The sequence below is a fragment of the Nematostella vectensis genome, chromosome 4 (genome assembly GCF_932526225.1).
Source record: "Nematostella vectensis chromosome 4, jaNemVect1.1, whole genome shotgun sequence".
In the NCBI taxonomy this organism is placed as follows: Eukaryota; Metazoa; Cnidaria; class Anthozoa; order Actiniaria; family Edwardsiidae; genus Nematostella; species Nematostella vectensis.
The window spans coordinates 12,129,396-12,149,383 of record NC_064037.1 but is presented as its reverse complement, the minus strand read 5'-3'; the positions used below and the strand labels follow the sequence as shown (position 1 = coordinate 12,149,383).

Genomic DNA, 19,988 nt, shown 5'->3' with positions numbered 1-19,988 from the left:
TTTCAAAATATGATTAATATTTCATAGGCCTCAATCTTCAGATATTCTGCTTTTTCATTGCTAATTTATCTGTTTCATGGTATCCCATTAACAATTTTACATGTTTTTGTGGTTATTGATGAGCAAAATCATCTTGCAGATTCAACTTTCCGCTCAAGGCAACAAGATTCATAGGAAAAGGGAAACAAAGGAAGTCGAATACTTGCTGGTGCCCGATTGGGTCATTTCGGGCACGAAAATTCATCCTCGACCCGTTCCTCAAGATTCATTAACTGATGCTTTACCAGTCAATTCAAATGTGCGATGAGAACGTGTTACGAACTCCCTTCTACAAGAAGTGGCCATAGCAGCAGCAATAAAATATTTTTCTTCAAACCAAACTGGTGAGGAGACAAAATATTGCGTAGGCGATATGCGAAAAAAGAGTAAGTCTAACTGGGGGTTTTGTTAGCGTATGGAATTCTGGAGCAGTGATATTATCAAAGACAAGTTACAACTGTGTGAGCTGGCAAGCGAAAGGAGGTAAAATTTGTGCATCACGACGGTTGTTTTCATAATGTCAGAGCTGAACCCTTGCTTGTGGGTATTCCGCTTTTTCCTCTTCGTCTTCGTGTTGACGTGCGGGCTTGTACTACTAGCACATCACTACAAGAAAAACGGGAAATTGTCACGTGGCAACCGGAGGAGTATCGTAGGGGGATACGACGAGGGATACGATAAGATATTTCCCAGGCGCTATCACGCCACAGGGATCCTGACGCTGCCGTTTGATGATATTGTCGAGCCATTTGAGGCTTGGTTTGCGGGGGATTTAAACATGAGCCGGATTGACTACTATTATGGTATGTAGGTTCCGGGCGAATGTGTGGTGCACGTTTGTTATATATAACGTTCCTTAAATATTGCAAAATTTACCTTGCCCACATCTCCCCACAACTCTTTGCGATGTGAGCGTGAAACCGAGGATAAAATAAAACATCTTGTTTATAATTTTGATGTCTGACCTCGGTTTCGCCCGCACGTCGCAAGTTGTGGGAAGATGTGGGGAACATGAATATGAACAGCGTCTTACCAGCCTAAAGTCCTATCTAACCAGGGACAACATGATTAAAAGCCCTTCTCAAGCAACAACCTTTTAATGATTAATAACCATCTAAAAGCAATGTTTTAAACTTCGTTTCCCGAATTAAATCTAAGATAATGAAATAGTATCCCCAAATCAGCCGATGGAAATGGATGTCTTTTCACACTTGGTACTTTGCTAGAATGACAAAATGGTTGCTGACAGGAACTCTTACGATTTTAAGCACCTCTACTTGCTGTAATAGTATCATCTAGTATTATGCATGGTTTTTTATTCACCAGGTATGGACAAAACAATTCAAAGAGGAGACCTGGGCGCTAATGGAATGCTATTCAAGATCGTCCCAATGCACTATGTCGTCACACCTTCAGACAAAAATATCATCAGCTGCTGGTATAAACCGCTGGCCACGTGGCTACCGCGGGCGGGACAGTCCGTCGTACCTACCAACCTCACTGAATTCAAGGTACGTGGCGTTAACTGCATTGAGAAGAAAAATCGAGAAGAAAAATTGCCAGCTATTGAAAACCGCTGTAACCAGCCGACTCTCAACAATCGGCGTGATTAGAGAGAAAAAAAAATGGCATGAAATTTTCTAAATCTCAATATATAAGCTCAAGATTCCGCGTACAAGGAGTTCCTCTGACCAAAAGCTTAATTCAAAATTTTAAAGAAATCTAGAAGATATGAAATTCAGATATTAGCGAGCAAAGTTGGCTTAATTTCTGATCAGTGCCCGACTTCTCCCAAAAACGAGTAGAATTCATACTTGAACATTTGAAAATTGCACTTCAAGCCGCTCATATCTCGAATAGACGAATTCATTTGAAAAAAAAAAAATTTTTGCGTGGTTATCTCTTTCCTAGATGGTTGCTATAGAGACGCACCGCGGCCATCCAAGCTTTCGTTTCCAGCGGAAGTTCAGCGAGCTGAACAAGACAAATACGTACATTCTATGGATCACTACCCATAAGCCTCATCGGCCACTCCGCTTTGAGATGATTGGCTACGATGACATGCTGACGTCTCATTATGACCACTACCTCATCGACTACGTCACATTTGACGAGTGGACTTTGAACTCTACTGTCTTCCAGCTTCCCGAAAGTTAGTTAAGTGCGTGGATACATATTGCGTGACAACGTTTTTTGTTTATATTTTTAATATTCATCATTTGAATATCACATAAATAAGGGATAGCACTTTGGGTGTGGTCAACAGAAATTCTTACCCCTAAGAGATAGCAAATTGGGTGTGGTAGAAGGAATTTTTAACCCTAAAGATAGGCATAATCGGAAAAACCGTTAAACAGCCCCAAGGAATAGCACGTGATCGAAAATTTTAAAACCTTTGAGATAGCAAATTCGCAAAAATCCTTTAATAACCCCTGAGGAATAGCAGTTGGTCGGAATTTTAAACCCCAAAAGATAGGGCAAGGACCGCCGCCTATTTTAATTGAGAGTCCCCCCCTCCGAGTGACAGTCGTTAAAATGATTATACAGGCGCCGTCAAAGCATCTCTCCCCCCCTTAGATGCCCCCCCACTCAGGCGAACAGAGATCAGAGTATCCCCCCCTCCTAAGACGACCAGAGATCAAAGCATTCCCTTCCCACTAAGGCGAACAGAGAACAAAGAACCCCCCTAAGACGACCAGAAATCAAGTGCCCCTCACCCCCCCCCCCCCCCCCCCCACGGTCAAAGCATTATTTTCGATTTCAGAATCCATATGCGGAAATAAAGCCCACGAGATCAAGTCGCACTATGTTGTTAACCCAATGTCTCAATTCATGCACTTCGACCATGCGAAGGACCGAGAGCTAGCCCGACTGTATCACGAGTACAAGGCGAAGCACGGCAAACATTACCGAACACACGCCGAGCACGACCAGCGAAAACACATTTACAAACATAATTTCAGGTAAAATGATACCCGAATGCCAGGCTTTTTCGTAACGAGCACTGAACGAATTCCTTCTGATTCCCTCACTAATAATAAATTTCGAACATATTATCAATCGAAAACGATTTCCAACGTCATAACAAGAATGTAAGGAGGAAACCACCGGACAGCCTCTATCTACTGTGCGTCGGACCTTGTGGTCTGCGTCGACAGTTGATTATTAATAAGAACTTTAAAGAAAAATGCCAACAACAACGCTGATTTGTTTTTTGTTTATAAACAATATTTCTGCAGGCCAGGACTAGACGAGCACAGGCAGCTGCAGTAAACGCCTTTTTCATCTTTTTTTGTCGAAACTTCAGTCTGTTTTCAAGCGCGGAGTTGATCAGTGGATGATAGGTGCAGAAGACGCGCGAACAATCCTAGACCGCTACCCGCCTAGACCGCCGACCGCTACCTGATCCCCCCTCTCCCCCTCACCACATGTTGCCATTCTGCTTGGTTCTCTTGACTTTCATAAGCTTATTTTGATATCTAAAGACTTTGAGTTAATTTCTTAGGTTTATAAGTTCTAAAAATCGCCAAAACCTTTCCTACAAACTAAAGACCAATCACCTCGCGGACCTGACCGAGAAGGAAGTGCAAAGGACAAATGGCTTGCTAGATGACGCCACAAAGTGCACACATGCGCAAAGCCTGCACTTTGACTTAGCGAAAGCCCTGCACAAGATTCCGGTCAAGCTGGATTGGAGGGACTATGGTAAGCCCACAATATGATGATGATAATCATTGTAATACTCGAAAATCAATGATGGTGTTGACAATGGTGGAGGTGATACTGATGATGATTTGTTACTAAGATAACAGTGTTGGTGGTGATGGTGATGGTGATGGCGATGGTGATGGTGATGGTGATGGTGATGGCGATGATGATGATGACGATGGTGTGATGGTGATGATTGGTGGAGGAGTTACTGATGATGATTTGTTACGAAGATGACAGTGTTGGTGGTGATGGTGAAGGTGATGGTGATGGTGATGGTGAAGGTGAAGGTGATGGTGATGGTGGAGGTGATACTGATGATGATTTGTTACTAAGATGACAGTGTTGGTGGTGATGGTGAAGGTGATGGTGATGGTGATGGTGATGGCGATGATGATGATGACGATGGTGATGGTGATGATGATGGTGGAGGAGTTACTGATGATGATTTGTTACTAAGATGACAGTGTTGGTGGTGATGGTGAAGGTGATGGTGATGGTGAAGGTGATGGTGATGGTGATGGCGATGATGATGATGATGATGACGATGGTGATGGTGATGGTGGAGGTGATACTGATGATGATTTGTTACGAAGATAACAGTGTTGGTGGTGATGGTGAAGGTGATGGTGATGGTGAAGGTGATGGTGATGGTGATGGCGATGATGATGATGATGATGACGATGGTGATGGTGATGGTGGAGGTGATACTGATGATGATTTGTTACGAAGATGACAGTGTTGGTGGTGATGGTGAAGGTGATGGTGATGGTGAAGGTGATGGTGATGGTGATGGCGATGATGATGATGATGATGACGATGGTGATGGTGATGGTGGAGGTGATACTGATGATGATTTGTTACGAAGATGACAGTGTTGGTGGTGATGGTGAAGGTGATGGTGATGGTGAAGGTGATGGTGATGGTGGAGGTGATACTGATGATGATTTGTTACGAAGATGACAGTGTTGGTGGTGATGGTGAAGGTGATGGTGATGGTGAAGGTGATGGTGATGGTGGAGGTGATACTGATGATGATTTGTTACGAAGATGACAGTGTTGGTGGTGATGGTGAAGGTGATGGTGATGGTGATGATGATGATGATGATGATGGTGATGGTGATGGTGATGGTGATGGTGATGGTGATGGTGATGGTGATGGTGACGATGACGATGACGATGACGATGACGATGACGGTGACGGTGACGGCGATGGTGATGGTGATGATTATAATGATGACGGTGATGATAATATCTAATCTGTTCTCTAGTTCATCAAAACCTGGTAGTCGACTACCACGAACCATATTTATACTCTGGTTAACGAACACGATTATCTGGGTATTTTGATTGATTCTATCCGTTCTGTAGGTGCGGTAACCAGTGTTGATAGTCAGGGTTTGTGTGGGTCATGCTGGACGTTCTCTGCTCTTGGTGCCGTCGAGGGCGCTCACTTTTTCAAGGTAAAATTGATCTTTGGCTTCCAAGAGAAATATGTTCTAGTGAGAGACTTTAGACTTTTTAAGTATGACTTCAGATTTGTGATGATGAGGGTATCTTTAGACTTTTTGAGTGTAACTTCAAACTTTTTGAGGGTAAACTTCAGACTTTTTGAATGTAACTTTAGACTTAAAAGTGTAACTTTAGACTTCTTGAGTGTAACTCCAGTCGTTTTGAGTGTAACTTCAGAGTGAAAGAGTGTACTTCAGAGTGAAAGAATGTAACTTTAGACTTCGTGAGTGTAACTTCAGACTGAAAGAATGTAACTTTAGACTTTGTGAGTGTAACTTCAGAAGAGATTGACTTTAGACAGGTGACCTACAGAAGCTGTCCCGCCAGCAGTTGCTGGACTGCACGTGGTCTGCCGGTAACCATGGTTGCAGAGGCGGATTCCAGGACAGGACACTGCAGTGGATAAAGCGAAACGGCGTTGCAACCAAAAAGGATTATGGGAACTATCTCGCTCAGGTTTGAACAAGGATCAAATAACATTTTAAAAGTACTATTTTACTTTGGATTATCATCAAATAAAAGTCGACACAACGCATTTTCGATCGATATTTCGGCAGATAAAATGACGTGACTTCCACAAACGCTTTGGCATCACAGTGACGCCATGCCAGAAAACCTTGCCAGTTTGACCCCGTTTTACTACTTATTTTTTCTTGTACAGGAGGGATTCTGCCACTGTGGTAAGACAAGCAACTGCACAACACATCACATAAGTGGTTTTATGCGAGTCAAGAAACACAACCCCACGTTGCTGAAGTTTGCATTAGCTACGCACGGCCCGATCGCATCATCCCTAAACGCTGACCAAAAAACGTTCAGGTTCTATAGCCATGGCATCTACGATGACCCTAAATGCGGTGAGTTTTATATTTTGCTTGACCTTAATCCATGGCTTAGTGATTAAAGTAGGCCATAAGGATTTAAAATTTATCTTTCTAACCATATAGATTTCTCACAGGGCGCAAGACAAACCACGCCGTTCTTACCATCGGCTACGGCTCTCAGCACAGTAACGCTTCTTATTGGCTGATAAAAAATTCTTGGGGTCACTTGTGGGGTGAGAACGGCTACATCAGAATCTCCTCAGACCGGGATACCTGTGGCGTGCTAAACGGCCCTCTTTTAGCGGTGAAGAAGAGCAAACATGTGGCGGAGTTTCCTTATAAAGTTTTAAGGAAAGTTGAACACGAGGTTAAAAGCAAAGACGAATGGGAAAAAGAAATGAACCCATTACCGTTTAGATAACGGATGCTATAACTAGAAAAACTACAGAAAAACTAGGTGGTCGTGGTCGTACTGAAGAAACAGCGAAATGCTTTATAATCTTTGTTTTAAGTTGTTTGTTATGCGCGTTATACTTTGTGGTTTGCTGATAGCTTAGGCTAAAACACACTGAAATGAAAAGTACAAATTCTTTGGTATCACAATTATTTGTGCCTCTACCTCTATCGATTCTCTATTATCACTCTCACCATATACATATCACAATACTCGATTCATATAAAAGGGCTTGTTGCGCAAACTGTGTCTTGGTCGCTCGGGGCTCTAGTGTGTATCTCTCGCGCGGGATTCCTGTGTGTCTCTGTCGCGCGGGCTCCCTGTGTGCTCGTGAGAACCGAAATTGAGAAAAAGAAATAATAATAATCTTTTATGCGACACATATTCAACATAAAAATAGCTTTTGTAATATGAACAAAAACAAAACCCACGAAGAAATAATAAAACATACTTTAATGATAAATTATGAGAAATTAGAAATTTGTGCTATTATCCTAGATTTTCTTTCCTTTTCTTCCCGCTTATGAACACTGGCGGAGTCCATAAGTCAATGTGAGATCGCTTGTAATCAAACGGCGACAACTTAAGTGCCGAGACATTTAAAAATCTTTCATCGTCCACAAACTTGACTTTATCCATTCTTTGGAAAGGAAAATCCACACTGTTATCGTTTGTCATATCTTCTTTTGCGTCAAATACCACAAATATTGGTTCGTTTGAAACAACACCGCATTGGTTTTTTTTGCGAGAGATGCGAATGAATCCTTGTTCGCCCCAGAATTTTCCCCAAGAGTTTTTGACAATCCAGTACGGCTGTCCTTCCTCGACGCCATAGCCAACTACAACTACACCGTGATTCGTGTTCGGCGCTGCAAAAAGAAAAAGTAGGTAGATAGATAGATAAATCGATCGATACACTTATCGATCGATTTTTTTTCTCTCTCTCTCTACAATCATTCATTGACCCAAGACATTTTCGGTGGGAAACTGACGGTTAGACTCTTAGAAAACCCTTGCCTCATGTGGATTTATCCTAAAAATGCTTGTATTTTGCTTTCTCTTTATTTAGGCCATTTCAATAGGCAGATTTAAATAACCTCTTCGATATTGTCGAATGTTAGATAAAATCAATAGAATATTAAACTTAAGATGGCTACTTTTATATTTTGTCTCATTCTTTGCTTTCAATGAATAAAAACAATTGATTAAAGCCGCATTGTCTAAATTATCAAACACATCCTCAAAGAAACTTCTAATAAACACACCTTTTACAAATTTGAAATATTTTTCGCGTTTTCCGTTAAAAATCATCTGCAGTTCATCGGAAGTGAACTGGTGACAATGCGGCTTTAAGGTACGGCCGATTATGGCTCGTTAATCCATTTGAAAGCGTGTATCGTACTCACGGCATTGTGGGTCATCATATACGCCGCCACTGTAAAACTTTAGCGATTTCCGATTTACGTTAATGGCGATAGACGCTGGCCCGTACAGCGCTAGACCGCGGCGCAGTGCGGTCTGGTTGTACTTGGGCACTGTCATGACGCGCTCAAAATGAACAGTGTCGCACTTATCCGTCTTGGCGCAGTGACAGTATCCCTCCTGTGATACGACGAGAAAGCTTGTTGATGTCATCACAATCACCGCCACAATAATCATCGTTAGCACCCAGCGTCATCATAGTGAGCTTCGCCATCATTATCATCATTATTACCTTCCCCTGCTCTCATATCCACCTTCCCCTACCCTCATACCCACCTTCCCCTGCCCTCATATCCACCTTCCCCTGCCCTCATATCCACCTTCCCCTGCCCTCATATCCACCTTCCCCTGCCATCATATCCACCTTCCCCTGCCCTCATATCCACCTTCCCCTATCCTCATACCCACCTTCCCCTACCCTTATACCCACCTTCTCCTGCCCTTATATTCACCTTCCCTTGCACTCATACCCACCCTCCCCTGCCCTCATACCCACCTTCCCCTGCCCTCATACCCACCTTCCCCTGCCCTCATATCCACCTTCCCCTACCCTCATACCCACCTTCCCCTACCCTTATACCCACCTTCTCCTGCCCTTATATTCACCTTCCCCTGCCCTCATACCCACCCTCCCCTGCCCTCATACCCACCTTCCCCTGCCATCATATCCACCTTCCCCTGCCCTCATATCCACCTTCCCTTGCCCTCATACCCACCTTCCTCTGCCCTCATACCCACCTTCCTCTGCCCTCATACCCACCTTCCCCTGCCCTCATATTCACCTTCCCCTACCCTCATACCCACCCTCCCCTGCCCTCATACCCACCTTCCCCTACCCTTATACCCACCTTCTCCTGCCCTTGTATTCAACTTCCCTTACCCTCGTACCCACCCACCTTCCCCTGCCCTCATACCCACCTTCCCCTGCCATCATATCCACCTTCCATATTCACCTTCCCTTACCCTCATACCCACCCCCCCTGCCCTCATATCCCCCCTTTTCTGCCCACATACCTGTGCTAGATAGCGCCCATATGTCCTACTGCTCGTAACACCAAATTTCCTGGCCCAGACCAAACCACGCCATGAGAATCCGCCGCGACAGCCATTGTTTCCAAAACCCCAGGAACAGTCCAGTAACTGTTGCTCTGAGAAATCTTTCAGCTTTCCCGTCTGCAATAGCAAGAGTTACAGATTATATGGCCGCATCTATTTGGGATAGGGGTGTATCACTGGAATTTAAAAAATGTCATACGAAATAAAATTCGGACTCACTATCATGATCGGACAGCTTAACTAACTGCTTTCTAACCCTTGGATTGCTACCTACCGTGCTAGAGAAGCTCCGCAATATCTCTTTTTTAGAGAAGATGGATATTATTTGATAGAAAGTCATGGGTACCCTGCAGTAGAGCCATGGGTACCCTGTGTTAAGTAAGGTCCGGTGTATCGCTGACCTTCAGTGCATATGCGCCTTCTATTGGTCCCATCGCGGAGAACGTCCAGCACGAGCCACACCGTCCCTGTGCCTTTGCGGGAGTCACAGCACCTGAGATGGTAAGTGCAACACTAGATGTACGGTGTAACACAAGCCGTACGGTGTAACGCTAGACGTACGGTGTAACACAAGCCGTACGGTGTACCAATAGATGTACGGTGTAACACAAGCCGTACGGTGCAACACTAGATGTACGGTGTAACAGAAGACGTAAGGTGTAACACTAGACGTTAATTGTAACGCTAGACGTAAGGTGTAACGCTAGATGTACGGTGTAACGCTAGACGTGCGGTGCAACACTAGATGTACGGTGTAACACAAGCCGGACGGTGTAACGCTAGACGTAGTGTAACACAAGCCGTACGGTGTAACGCTAGACGTTAAGTGTAACGCTAGACGTAAGGTGTAACGCTAGATGTACGGTGTAACACAAGCCGTACGATGCAACACTAGATGTACGGTGTAACAGAAGACGTAAGGTGTGACACTAGACGTTAAGTGTAACGCTAGACGAAAGGTGTAACACTAGACGTACGGTGGAAGACGTACATTTACATTAAACCTGAGAAGGATTTAATTGGAGAGCACGGTTAATGTTAAATACCGGATATACGGGATAAGAACGTACCGTAGTCCCTCCAGTCCAAATTGTCCGGTAGAGGAACTTCGATCTTATCGTTAAACCTTATCTCTGGGATCTCTTGGCGTTTAAGAGCGTCGTCGCTTCCGCTTGGATCGATCAAGAGTCCCTTGTACGATTCGAATTCCTCATCTGTCATATCCGCAAACTCGTTGGGGGCGAGCGTGAAGTTCAGACGGGCGCGGTTATGGGAACGAATATACCTAATCAGTCAGTGGACGGAAACAAGTTACTGTAAACTGAGTCACTGTAAACTGAGACTAAATGCCGTCTTTTATTATTATGCTTATTATAAAGTTTCAATAAGCTTCACATTCGGTTGTGGCCGTCAGTATAGGTAATTAAGGGCGTCCGGAGCTGTTCTTCTAAAGATACGGAACCTCAAGCCTAACAAACTTATCCGAGAGGACACGGAACAGCGGAACACGCAGACCTCAATGTATGTCCAGATATTCGTACATGTCTAAATCTCAAATTGGCCTGACTCAGGAATAGAGCCCTGGACTACTGGCTGGGGAAGCCAGGACCATTCCAGTATCAGCCTAGTTCTTTCGGGTCTCCTGGCCTGTCGTTTATGATGTGACGTCACCTGAAACTGTCACCAACGGAAGGCCAGGAACTAAGTTGTTACTGTATCTAAAGGGCAGAAATACTTATCGACTTACCTCATATTATGTCTGAAGATATGGACTCGCTTCTGGTGCTCATAAACATCCGGGTAACTTTTGTTATGCCGCTGTTTAAAATGCTCGTAGGCTCCTATCACCTCCGCGTCGTCAAAGTTCTCATGCATAAACTCGGACATTGGGTTGAAGTGAAATTTTGATTTGAGTTTGTTCAGCGTTTGTTCACAATTCGTACCTAAAGTATGCATGCCGATAGTTATTATTCCTTATGAATATGAATATTCCTTATGAATATGCATTTTACTATTTTAGGCAGACGCTTTTGCTTTCAACATGTTCTTTGGGTTCAAATCCTGGGAAGACAGCTAAACCAACCCTTCTTGGCCACCACCCTGCCCCCCGCTACACCTAGCTACACCCACCCCTAACATCCAGTTAAACCTAGATACACCCACCACTTACATCCAGTTAAACCTAGCTACACCCATCCCTTACATCCAGTTAAACCTAGCTACACCCACCCCTTACATCCAGTAAAACCTGGCTACACCCACCCCTTACACCCAGTTAAACTTAGCTACACCCACCCCTTACATCCAGTTAAACCTAGCTACACCCACCCCTTACATCCAGTTAAACCTAGCTACACCCACCCCTTACATCCAGTTAAACTTAGCTACACCCACCCCTTACATCCAGTTAAACTTAGCTACACCCACCCCTTACATCCAGTTAAACCTAGCTACACCCACCCCTTACATCCAGTTAAACTTAGCTACACCCACCCCTTACATCCAGTTAAACCTAGCTACACCCACCCCTTACATCCAGTTAAACTTAGCTACACCCACCGCTTACATCCAGTTAAACCTAGCTACACCCACCCCTTACATCCAGTAAAACTTAGCTACACCCACCCCTTACATCCAGTTAAACCTAGCTACACCCACCCCTTACATCAAGTAAAACCTAGCTACACCCACCCCTTACATCCAGTTAAACTTAGCTACACCCACTCCTTACATCCAGTTAAACCTAGCTACACCCACCCCTTACATCCAGTTAAACTTAGCTACACTCACCCCTTACATCCAGTAAAACTTAGCTACATCCACCACTTACATCCAGTTAAACCTAGCTACACCCACCCCTTACATCCAGTAAAACCTAGCTACACCCACCTCTTACATCCAGTTAAACCTAGCTACACCCACCCCTTGCATCCAGTTAAACCTAGCTACACCCACCCCTTAATCCAGTTAAACCTAGATACACCCACCACTTACATTCAGTTAAACCTAGCTACACCCACCCCTTATCCAGTTAAACTTAGCTACACCCACCCCTTACATCCAGTTAAACCTAGCTACACCCACCCCTTACATCCAGTTAAACTTAGCTACATCCACCCCTTACATCCAGTTAAACCTAGCTACACCCACCCCTTACATCCAGTAAGACTTAGCTACATCCACCACTTACATCCAGTTAAACCTAGCTACACCCACCCCTTACATCCAGTAAGACTTAGCTACATCCACCACTTACATCCAGTTAAACCTAGCTACACCCACCACTTACATCCAGTTAAACCTAGCTACACCCACCCCTTACATCCAGTAAAACCTAGCTACACCCACCTCTTACATCCAGTTAAACCTAGCTACACCCACCCCTTGCATCCAGTTAAACCTAGCTACACCCACCCCTTAATCCAGTTAAACCTAGATACACCCACCACTTACATTCAGTTAAACCTAGCTACACCCACCCCTTATCCAGTTAAACTTAGCTACACCCACCCCTTACATCCAGTTAAACCTAGCTACACCCACCCCTTACATCCAGTTAAACTTAGCTACATCCACCCCTTACATCCAGTTAAACCTAGCTACACCCACCCCTTACATCCAGTAAGACTTAGCTACATCCACCACTTACATCCAGTTAAACCTAGCTACACCCACCCCTTAATCCAGTTTAACCTAGATACACCCACCACTTACATCCAGTAAAACTTAGCTACACCCACCCCTTACATCCAGTTAAACCTAGCTACACCCATCCCTTACATCAAGTAAAACCTAGCTACACCCACCCCTTACATCCAGTTAAACCTAGCTACACCCACCCCTTACATCCAGTTAAAATTAGCTACACTCCCCCCTTACATCCAGTAAAACTTAGCTACATCCACCACTTACATCCAGTTAAACCTAGCTACACCCACCCCTTACATCCAGTAAAACCTAGCTACACCCACTCCTTACATCCAGTTAAACCTAGCTACACCCACCCCTTAATCCAGTTAAACCTAGATACACCCACCACTTACATTCAGTTAAACCTAGATACACCCACCACTTACATCCAGTTAAACTTAGCTACACCCACCCCTTACATCCAGTTAAACTTAGCTACACCCACCCCTTACATCCAGTTAAACCTAGCTACACCCACCCCTTACATCCAGTTAAACTTAGCTACACCCACCCCTTACATCCAGTTAAACCTAGCTACACCCACCCCTTACATCCAGTTAAACTTAGCTACACCCACCCCTTACATCCAGTTAAACCTAGCTACACCCACCCCTTACATCCAGTAAAACTTAGCTACACCCACCCCTTACATCCAGTTAAACCTAGCTACACCCACCCCTTACATCAAGTAAAACCTAGCTACACCCACCCCTTACATCCAGTTAAACTTATCTACACCCACCCCTTACATCCAGTTAAACCTAGCTACACCCACCCCTTACATCCAGTTAAAATTAGCTACACCCACCCCTTACATCCAGTAAAACCTAGGTACACCCACCCCTTATATCCAGTTAAACCTAGCTACACCCACCCCTTGCATCCAGTTAAACCTAGCTACACCCACCCCTTAATCCAGTTTAACCTAGATACACCCACCACTTACATCCAGTAAAACTTAGCTACACCCACCCCTTACATCCAGTTAAACCTAGCTACACCCACCCCTTACATCAAGTAAAACCTAGCTACACCCACCCCTTACATCCAGTTAAACTTAGCTACACCCACCCCTTACATCCAGTTAAACCTAGCTACACCCACCCCTTACATCCAGTTAAAATTAGCTACACTCCCCCCTTACATCCAGTAAAACTTAGCTACATCCACCACTTACATCCAGTTAAACCTAGCTACACCCACCCCTTACATCCAGTAAAACCTAGCTACACCCACCCCTTACATCCAGTTAAACCTAGCTACACCCACCCCTTAATCCAGTTAAACCTAGATACACCCACCACTTACATTCAGTTAAACCTAGATACACCCACCACTTACATCCAGTTAAACTTAGCTACACCCACCCCTTACATCCAGTTAAACTTAGCTACACCCACCCCTTACATCCAGTTAAACCTAGCTACACCCACCCCTTACATCCAGTTAAACTTAGCTACACCCACCCCTTACATCCAGTTAAACCTAGCTACACCCACCCCTTACATCCAGTTAAACTTAGCTACACCCACCCCATACATCCAGTTAAACCTAGCTACACCCACCCCTTACATCCAGTAAAACTTAGCTACACCCACCCCTTACATCCAGTTAAACCTAGCTACACCCACCCCTTACATCAAGTAAAACCTAGCTACACCCACCCCTTACATCCAGTTAAACTTAGCTACACCCACCCCTTACATCCAGTTAAACCTAGCTACACCCACCCCTTACATCCAGTTAAAATTAGCTACACTCACCCCTTACATCCAGTAAAACTTAGCTACACCCACCACTTACATCCAGTTAAACCTAGCTACACCCACCCCTTACATCCAGTAAAACCTAGCTACACCCACCCCTTACATCCAGTTAAACCTAGCTACACCCACCCCTTGCATCCAGTTAAACCTAGCTACACCCACCCCTTAATCCAGTTAAACCTAGATACACCCACCACTTACATTCAGTTAAACCTAGCTACACCCACCCCTTATCCAGTTAAACTTAGCTACACCCACCCCTTACATCCAGTTAAACCTAGCTACACCCACCCCTTACATCCAGTTGAACTTAGCTACATCCACCCCTTACATCCAGTTAAACCTAGCTACACCCACCCCTTACATCCAGTAAGACTTAGCTACATCCACCACTTAAACAAGCTTAACACTACCCCTACACAAAACTGCACTCACCCCCTACCCATAGCTAATCTAATCCCACCCCTTATAACAAGCTAAACCCACTCCCTACACCATCTACACCCACCCTCTTTACCTGATTAATCCACCCCCACCCCCACCCACACACCCCTCCCCTTTCCCCTCTTCCAACCACTCTCTACCTTTAGGAATCTTCATGACTTCAAAGTCAAACTTCCAGGGCTGAAAGGAGAGATAGTCCATGACATAGTGGTCGTAGAAGGAGTTCAGAAGAGTGTCATAGCCGTGCATCACGTAGCGCAAGGGACGATGGGGCTTAGCCTTCGTCATCCAGAAAGTGTAAGAGTTTTTCTTATGGAAGATCGTAGTGTTTCGCTGATACTTGAAAGTAGGCATGCCGCTACGAATCTCCTCGCCGATAAACTGTTAATGTGATTATAAACTTTGTAATAAATATAGAGAAATAAATTACAGTGGTGAAATGTTTAATCAATAATGTAATTATGAACTTTTTAATGAATATAGATTAATAAATTACAGTCGTTAAATATATAATCAGTTAGTAGTGTAATAATAAACTTTGTAATGAATATAGTGTAATAAATGCAGTCGTTAAATATACAATAAATGATGTTATAATGAACTTTGTAATGAATATAGAGTAATAAATTACAGTGGTTAAGTATGCAATCAAAAATGTATTAATATAATCGATCGACCCTCGCATATTGCTCTACAGAGCGAGCTATGTATGGAAATTAAAAAATAACTATGTAGAATACAAAATTACGTGGACGATCAGAGGAAGGTGGGTTTCTCGAGCTCCACCATAAAATGGAAACTGTGCCTTCTGGAGATATACCTTATTATCGGTAAACCGGACCTTGTAACTCTAAGCAAAAGATTTTGGCTCGCAAATAGCTGCCCCATGCAAACAAATTCTTAGTACTAGGCAATTGTAATTAGCGTAATCAATACTTCGGACATCATGTAAAATACACTCATTAAGACCCAGATGAGTAGGGAGCGTTGTATCCGCCCCCCCGAAACCACTCATTTGTTAAAATGCTGAGAAATAGAGGATGTCGGAGGAAAATCCTTTGGTGACAACTCTCGAGGGTGCTACTGTATAGCGATCTTGTTGATGTTTCTATGGTTACCTTGAAATGTTCAAGATGAGCAGGGAGAACTGATTGTCCACGCTGCTGTGACCATCTGAACCCTGGACGGTACCAGCAGCTGATGGTGTTTTTGTCCAGATCTTCATCTCTCCCCCAGTGCGCAGGGACCACCTTCACCAGGACACCGTAATCCATCAGGTCTCCGCGCTGAAACGTCTTGTCCATTCCTGGAAAGGCAATACAAATCTTTATTATGGCAGAATTTCATCTGGGAGACTTCTCTGATTCTAGCCCCGAGGTTGGTCGCAGTAAAGTCGAGATAAGTTCGCGATAATGGTCGCATTACAGTCGCGATAAGGCCGCGACTTTAAACTCAACACACCGTAGTTATAGTAATGGTCCCATGGTGACATCTCAGTGTATAGCAGGCCTCAAGGGACTATCTGATATTGTAATTGGTCGCTATAAGGACGCGATATGCACGCGACCCCAGACCCAGCTTACCTTAATAATATAACCATTGCGAACCCTTGTTATAATCCTTAGCGTACCAAGCCAAAAAGATTCTCTGACCTAGTCATCAATAGCAGTGACCCGCGACCTCAGACGCAACTTACCGTAGTAATAATCAATGCGGCTCATGTTATAATCCCTAGCGTACCAAGACTCAAAGGGTTCTCTGATGTTGTCGTATGGAAGATGAAGAGTGCCTATGGCGTGATAGGCCGAGGGCAAATCGAACCGCAGTTTAGTAGCGATACTATTCTCTTTTGATGGTTTCTTATATCTTCCCAAAATATTCGCTAGTTTGTACCCTAGCAAAAAGAAGCCGCAAGCAACAGTAATAGCCAGCAATACGTACAGGAATCTCTGCATTTTCCGTCTTCTCAGCCTTTGCCATTCATATAGTCATATAGTCACGAATCTAATAGATAGTTTGAACTATCTATTAGTAGAAAACATATCGTGAAATAAAAAGGAAAAAACTTTCCCCTTCGGTTCATTGGCCAGTTTTTAACCAGCTTGTAGATCACATATGTCATGTGTTTTTGTTTTGGCCAATGAACAATCGGTGTTTTCCCATTGTTGTGATATTTAGCAGTGCTGTAAGCAATAATATACCAGTTGTTAGTTGAAAAAAAAAATAACAAAACTGAGCCGGCAGCAAAAGCGGAATTATTTTTTTCCTGGTCCGTCTGTTTTAGTAGCTATTTATCATTTAAAGGTTTGTATTATGAAAGTTGAAATTTTGGAATTTAGGCTTATTAGTCTTAGGATACGTAAATCGGTAGCACTATCTTTTTCACCGCCAATCGTTTTCTTTTTCTTCAAGCCAAAAGTAAAATGGGAATGGGCGATCAATGTAATCGAGTGCCGAACAAATCCAGACAACAGTGAGGTTATTGTAATTTGGTTTCCCGCACCGTAATAATAGTCAATACGGGCGTCTGACTTACCGTAATAATAGTCAATGCGCGCATTTCCCTTACAGTAATAAAAATCAATGCGCGCATTTCCCTTACCGTAATAATAATCAATGCGCGCATCCCTTACTGTAAAAATAGCTAATGCGTGCATTTATCTTACCGTAAAAATAGTCAATGCGCGCATTTCCCTTACCGTAATAATAGTCAATGCGCGCATTTCCCTTACCGTAATAATAGTCAATGCGCGCATTTCCCTTAACCGTAATAATAGTCAATGCGCGCATTTCCCATACCGTAATAATAGTCAATACGGGCATTTCCGTTACCGTAGTTATAGTCAATGCGCACATTTCTCTTACAGAAATAATAGTTAATATGCGGGCATTTCCCTTACCCTAATAATAGTCAATACGAGCATTTCTCTTACTGTAATAAAAGTCAATACGAGCATTTCTCTTACTGTAATAAAAGTCAATACGAGCATTTCTTTTACGGTAATAATAGTCAATGCGCACATTTTTCTTACCGTAATAATATTCAATGCGCGCATTTACCTTACCGTAATAATAGTCAATGCGGCTCATGTTGTAGTCCCCCGCGTACCAAGCCTCGAACGGTTCCACGATCTCATCATACGGGAGACTCAGTGTTCCTTGGACGCGATAAAACCGCGGGAATTTAACCTCAAGTTTGGCGCGTTCTCCATCCGAGAGAGGCTGGGCGTAGTTGTAGCCGTCATTGTAGCCCTGGAAACTAGCTAATGGAGCCTGGGGGTGATGCCAGGATGCCTCCACCGAGACATTGGACGTGTCCTCGTCCTGCTCTTCTGCGAGTTCTTGTTGTGTTAAATAGTCGTGCTCATCTATTATCGTGAACTCGCCAGCGGGAGTCTTCACATTTTGAGGCTCAACCTTCACTCCTCTCAAGCTATCGATCACATTCTTGTTCTCAGTTACATCCGGGCTTTCACTTTCAATAGCCACGTGACTATCAGTAGTTGCGTTTTTGCTATGTTTATCCGCTGACCCGTCTGATTGTTTCGCCATCTCTGCACCAATTGACGCATCGTTGATTGTCTCGCCATATACGTTATAATCAATAGAACTGCTATTATTCTCATAAAACCTACCGCTGTTATTCTGGTAGTTTTCCCTGGCAAGGTTAGCCGTGCTGTTTGTATATTCATCAAATGCTTGCTTGTTTCCTGCTGCTCTCTCCGGCTCGGTTAATGGTTCATTCACCATGCTTCCATTTGCCACCGGTTCATTTTGTGGTTCATTCACCATACTTCCATTTGCCACCGGTTCATTTTGTGGTTCATTCACCATACTTCCATCCATTATTGGTTTAATCTTATTCAAGTCGTCATAGCCAGTGTAAATACCAACATCCGGGCCACCAAAATTCTTATTCTTGCTTTTATCATCTTCAAAAGTCTCTTGAATTTCCGTCGTCCCGTTTAAATCTATTGTGGCTACGAAATCGGCTTTTCTACGACCATCCGCGGTCGTGTTTTGAACAGTCAAGTACCCCTTCTTTTTTACCTGTTCATTGATGTCTGAATTGACAGAAAGTACGAGAACAAACACAAGCAGATACTTGAATAACCTTCGAGACGAGGACATAGTTATGTATAAATACTCGCTTCTTTGTTGGTCAACATCAGAGCTCTCAGATCATAATCATAGCAAAATATAGGCGAGGGAAGTTTTTTAAATTTTTTGTTTCCAATAGTTGGAACACCGGCTTACAGTTTAAATATTTATGCGCCTTCGAACAAAACCTGCAAATAAGGCTAAGCGAAACCCGCTGAAAATATATTTTTTTTGTTATAAACAAAAATAGATAATCAAAACAATGTTACCGCAAGATCGGCTGTCAAAACAGTTTAAGGTCGATTCTGTTGACTCCAAGCAGTCGCTGCGCTATGTCGTTTTACTTCTCTTCCCAACAACGACTGCTGATTCAAGGTTAAGTGTATTTAGCAGAAAAAGAATTTTTGTTGAAAGCAACATATTACGAGATTTGACCTCGCGACTTATTGCTCCTCAAAACATTTTGACAGTACATCGTTTTCGATGTAGCAAGAAAGTTCCAATGCGCTTTTACGGAACATTTTGACCTATTTCACACATTTGTCTTTTATTCATACGCCAGATCGTTTTTAAGCTTTTAGGCAGGACGTATGGTGCAATCTTGTCGATGTGATTATTTTGTTTCGTTTAGCTTACCCGCCCTTAACTCGTACTGGAACAACATCGAGGTTTTACTCTGGTTGGAAACTAAGGGGTTTTTGGTCCCACAAGATGTTTTTTCCTCGCCCAATACAACACGAAACTTCAGTGTTGTAAGAGAGCATGCGTGGCCGTGTACCGGCCGCGTGGAGTGGGTGCGATTCCCTGTAGGTGTTTAAAGGGTTCTAATAATGGAAGTCTTTGTCTTTATTCAATTTGAGAATTTTTGTAGCCCACAGCAAAACATGTTGGAATTTCTTTGAATTTAGGAAT

General features: G+C 43.5%; 2 protein-coding genes across 4 annotated transcripts; one reads left to right on the top strand and one right to left on the bottom strand.

Annotated features, from left to right (window-relative positions):
• Nucleotides 1–138: 138 nt before the first annotated feature.
• Nucleotides 139–6,701, top strand: LOC5516588 (pro-cathepsin H). Of its 2 annotated transcripts, none has more exons than XM_048727069.1 (9): nt 139–842; nt 1,366–1,550; nt 1,951–2,191; nt 2,804–3,002; nt 3,545–3,744; nt 5,119–5,210; nt 5,572–5,715; nt 5,921–6,116; nt 6,218–6,701. In XM_048727069.1, the coding sequence occupies exons 1-9, from the start codon at nt 557–559 to the stop codon at nt 6,502–6,504; spliced, it is 1,830 nt and encodes a 609-aa protein (XP_048583026.1). In that variant the 5' UTR covers nt 139–556; the 3' UTR covers nt 6,505–6,701. The 2 variants fall into 2 exon arrangements, with proteins under 2 accessions (XP_048583026.1, XP_048583025.1); XM_048727068.1 differs by having other exon boundaries at nt 141–842; nt 5,557–5,715.
• A 274-nt stretch (nt 6,702–6,975) lies between these two features.
• On the bottom strand, nt 6,976–19,853 carry LOC5516587 (counting factor associated protein D). Of its 2 annotated transcripts, none has more exons than XM_048727065.1 (9): nt 18,041–19,853; nt 16,094–16,281; nt 15,116–15,356; nt 10,823–11,018; nt 10,146–10,360; nt 9,477–9,568; nt 9,034–9,192; nt 7,944–8,139; nt 6,976–7,406 (listed from the first exon to the last, which is right to left on the bottom strand). In XM_048727065.1, exons 1-9 carry the CDS (start codon nt 19,104–19,106, stop codon nt 7,027–7,029), a joined length of 2,733 nt encoding a protein of 910 aa, XP_048583022.1. In that variant the 5' UTR covers nt 19,107–19,853; the 3' UTR covers nt 6,976–7,026. The 2 variants fall into 2 exon arrangements, with proteins under 2 accessions (XP_048583022.1, XP_048583024.1); XM_048727067.1 differs by lacking the exon at nt 18,041–19,853 and adding an exon at nt 16,672–17,308.
• Between the last annotated feature and the right edge of the window lie 135 nt (nt 19,854–19,988).

What these genes read in the sequence shown, in the direction of transcription:
- LOC5516588 (XM_048727068.1), top strand. Translation starts at nt 557, where the DNA reads ATGTCAGAGCTGAACCCTTGCTTGTGGGTATTCCGCTTTTTCCTCTTC. An exon ending in ATGGGAACTATCTCGCTCAG is followed by an intron (nt 5,716 to 5,920) that starts GTTTGAACAAGG and finishes TTTCTTGTACAG; the next exon opens with GAGGGATTCTGCCACTGTGG. An exon ending in CTACGATGACCCTAAATGCG is followed by an intron (nt 6,117 to 6,217) that starts GTGAGTTTTATA and finishes GATTTCTCACAG; the next exon opens with GGCGCAAGACAAACCACGCC.
- LOC5516587 (XM_048727065.1), bottom strand. Translation starts at nt 19,106, where the DNA reads ATGTCCTCGTCTCGAAGGTTATTCAAGTATCTGCTTGTGTTTGTTCTC. An exon ending in ATCTTCAGACATAATATGAG is followed by an intron (nt 10,361 to 10,822) that starts GTAAGTCGATAA and finishes CTGACTGATTAG; the next exon opens with GTATATTCGTTCCCATAACC. An exon ending in ATGGGCGCTATCTAGCACAG is followed by an intron (nt 8,140 to 9,033) that starts GTATGTGGGCAG and finishes GTCGTATCACAG; the next exon opens with GAGGGATACTGTCACTGCGC.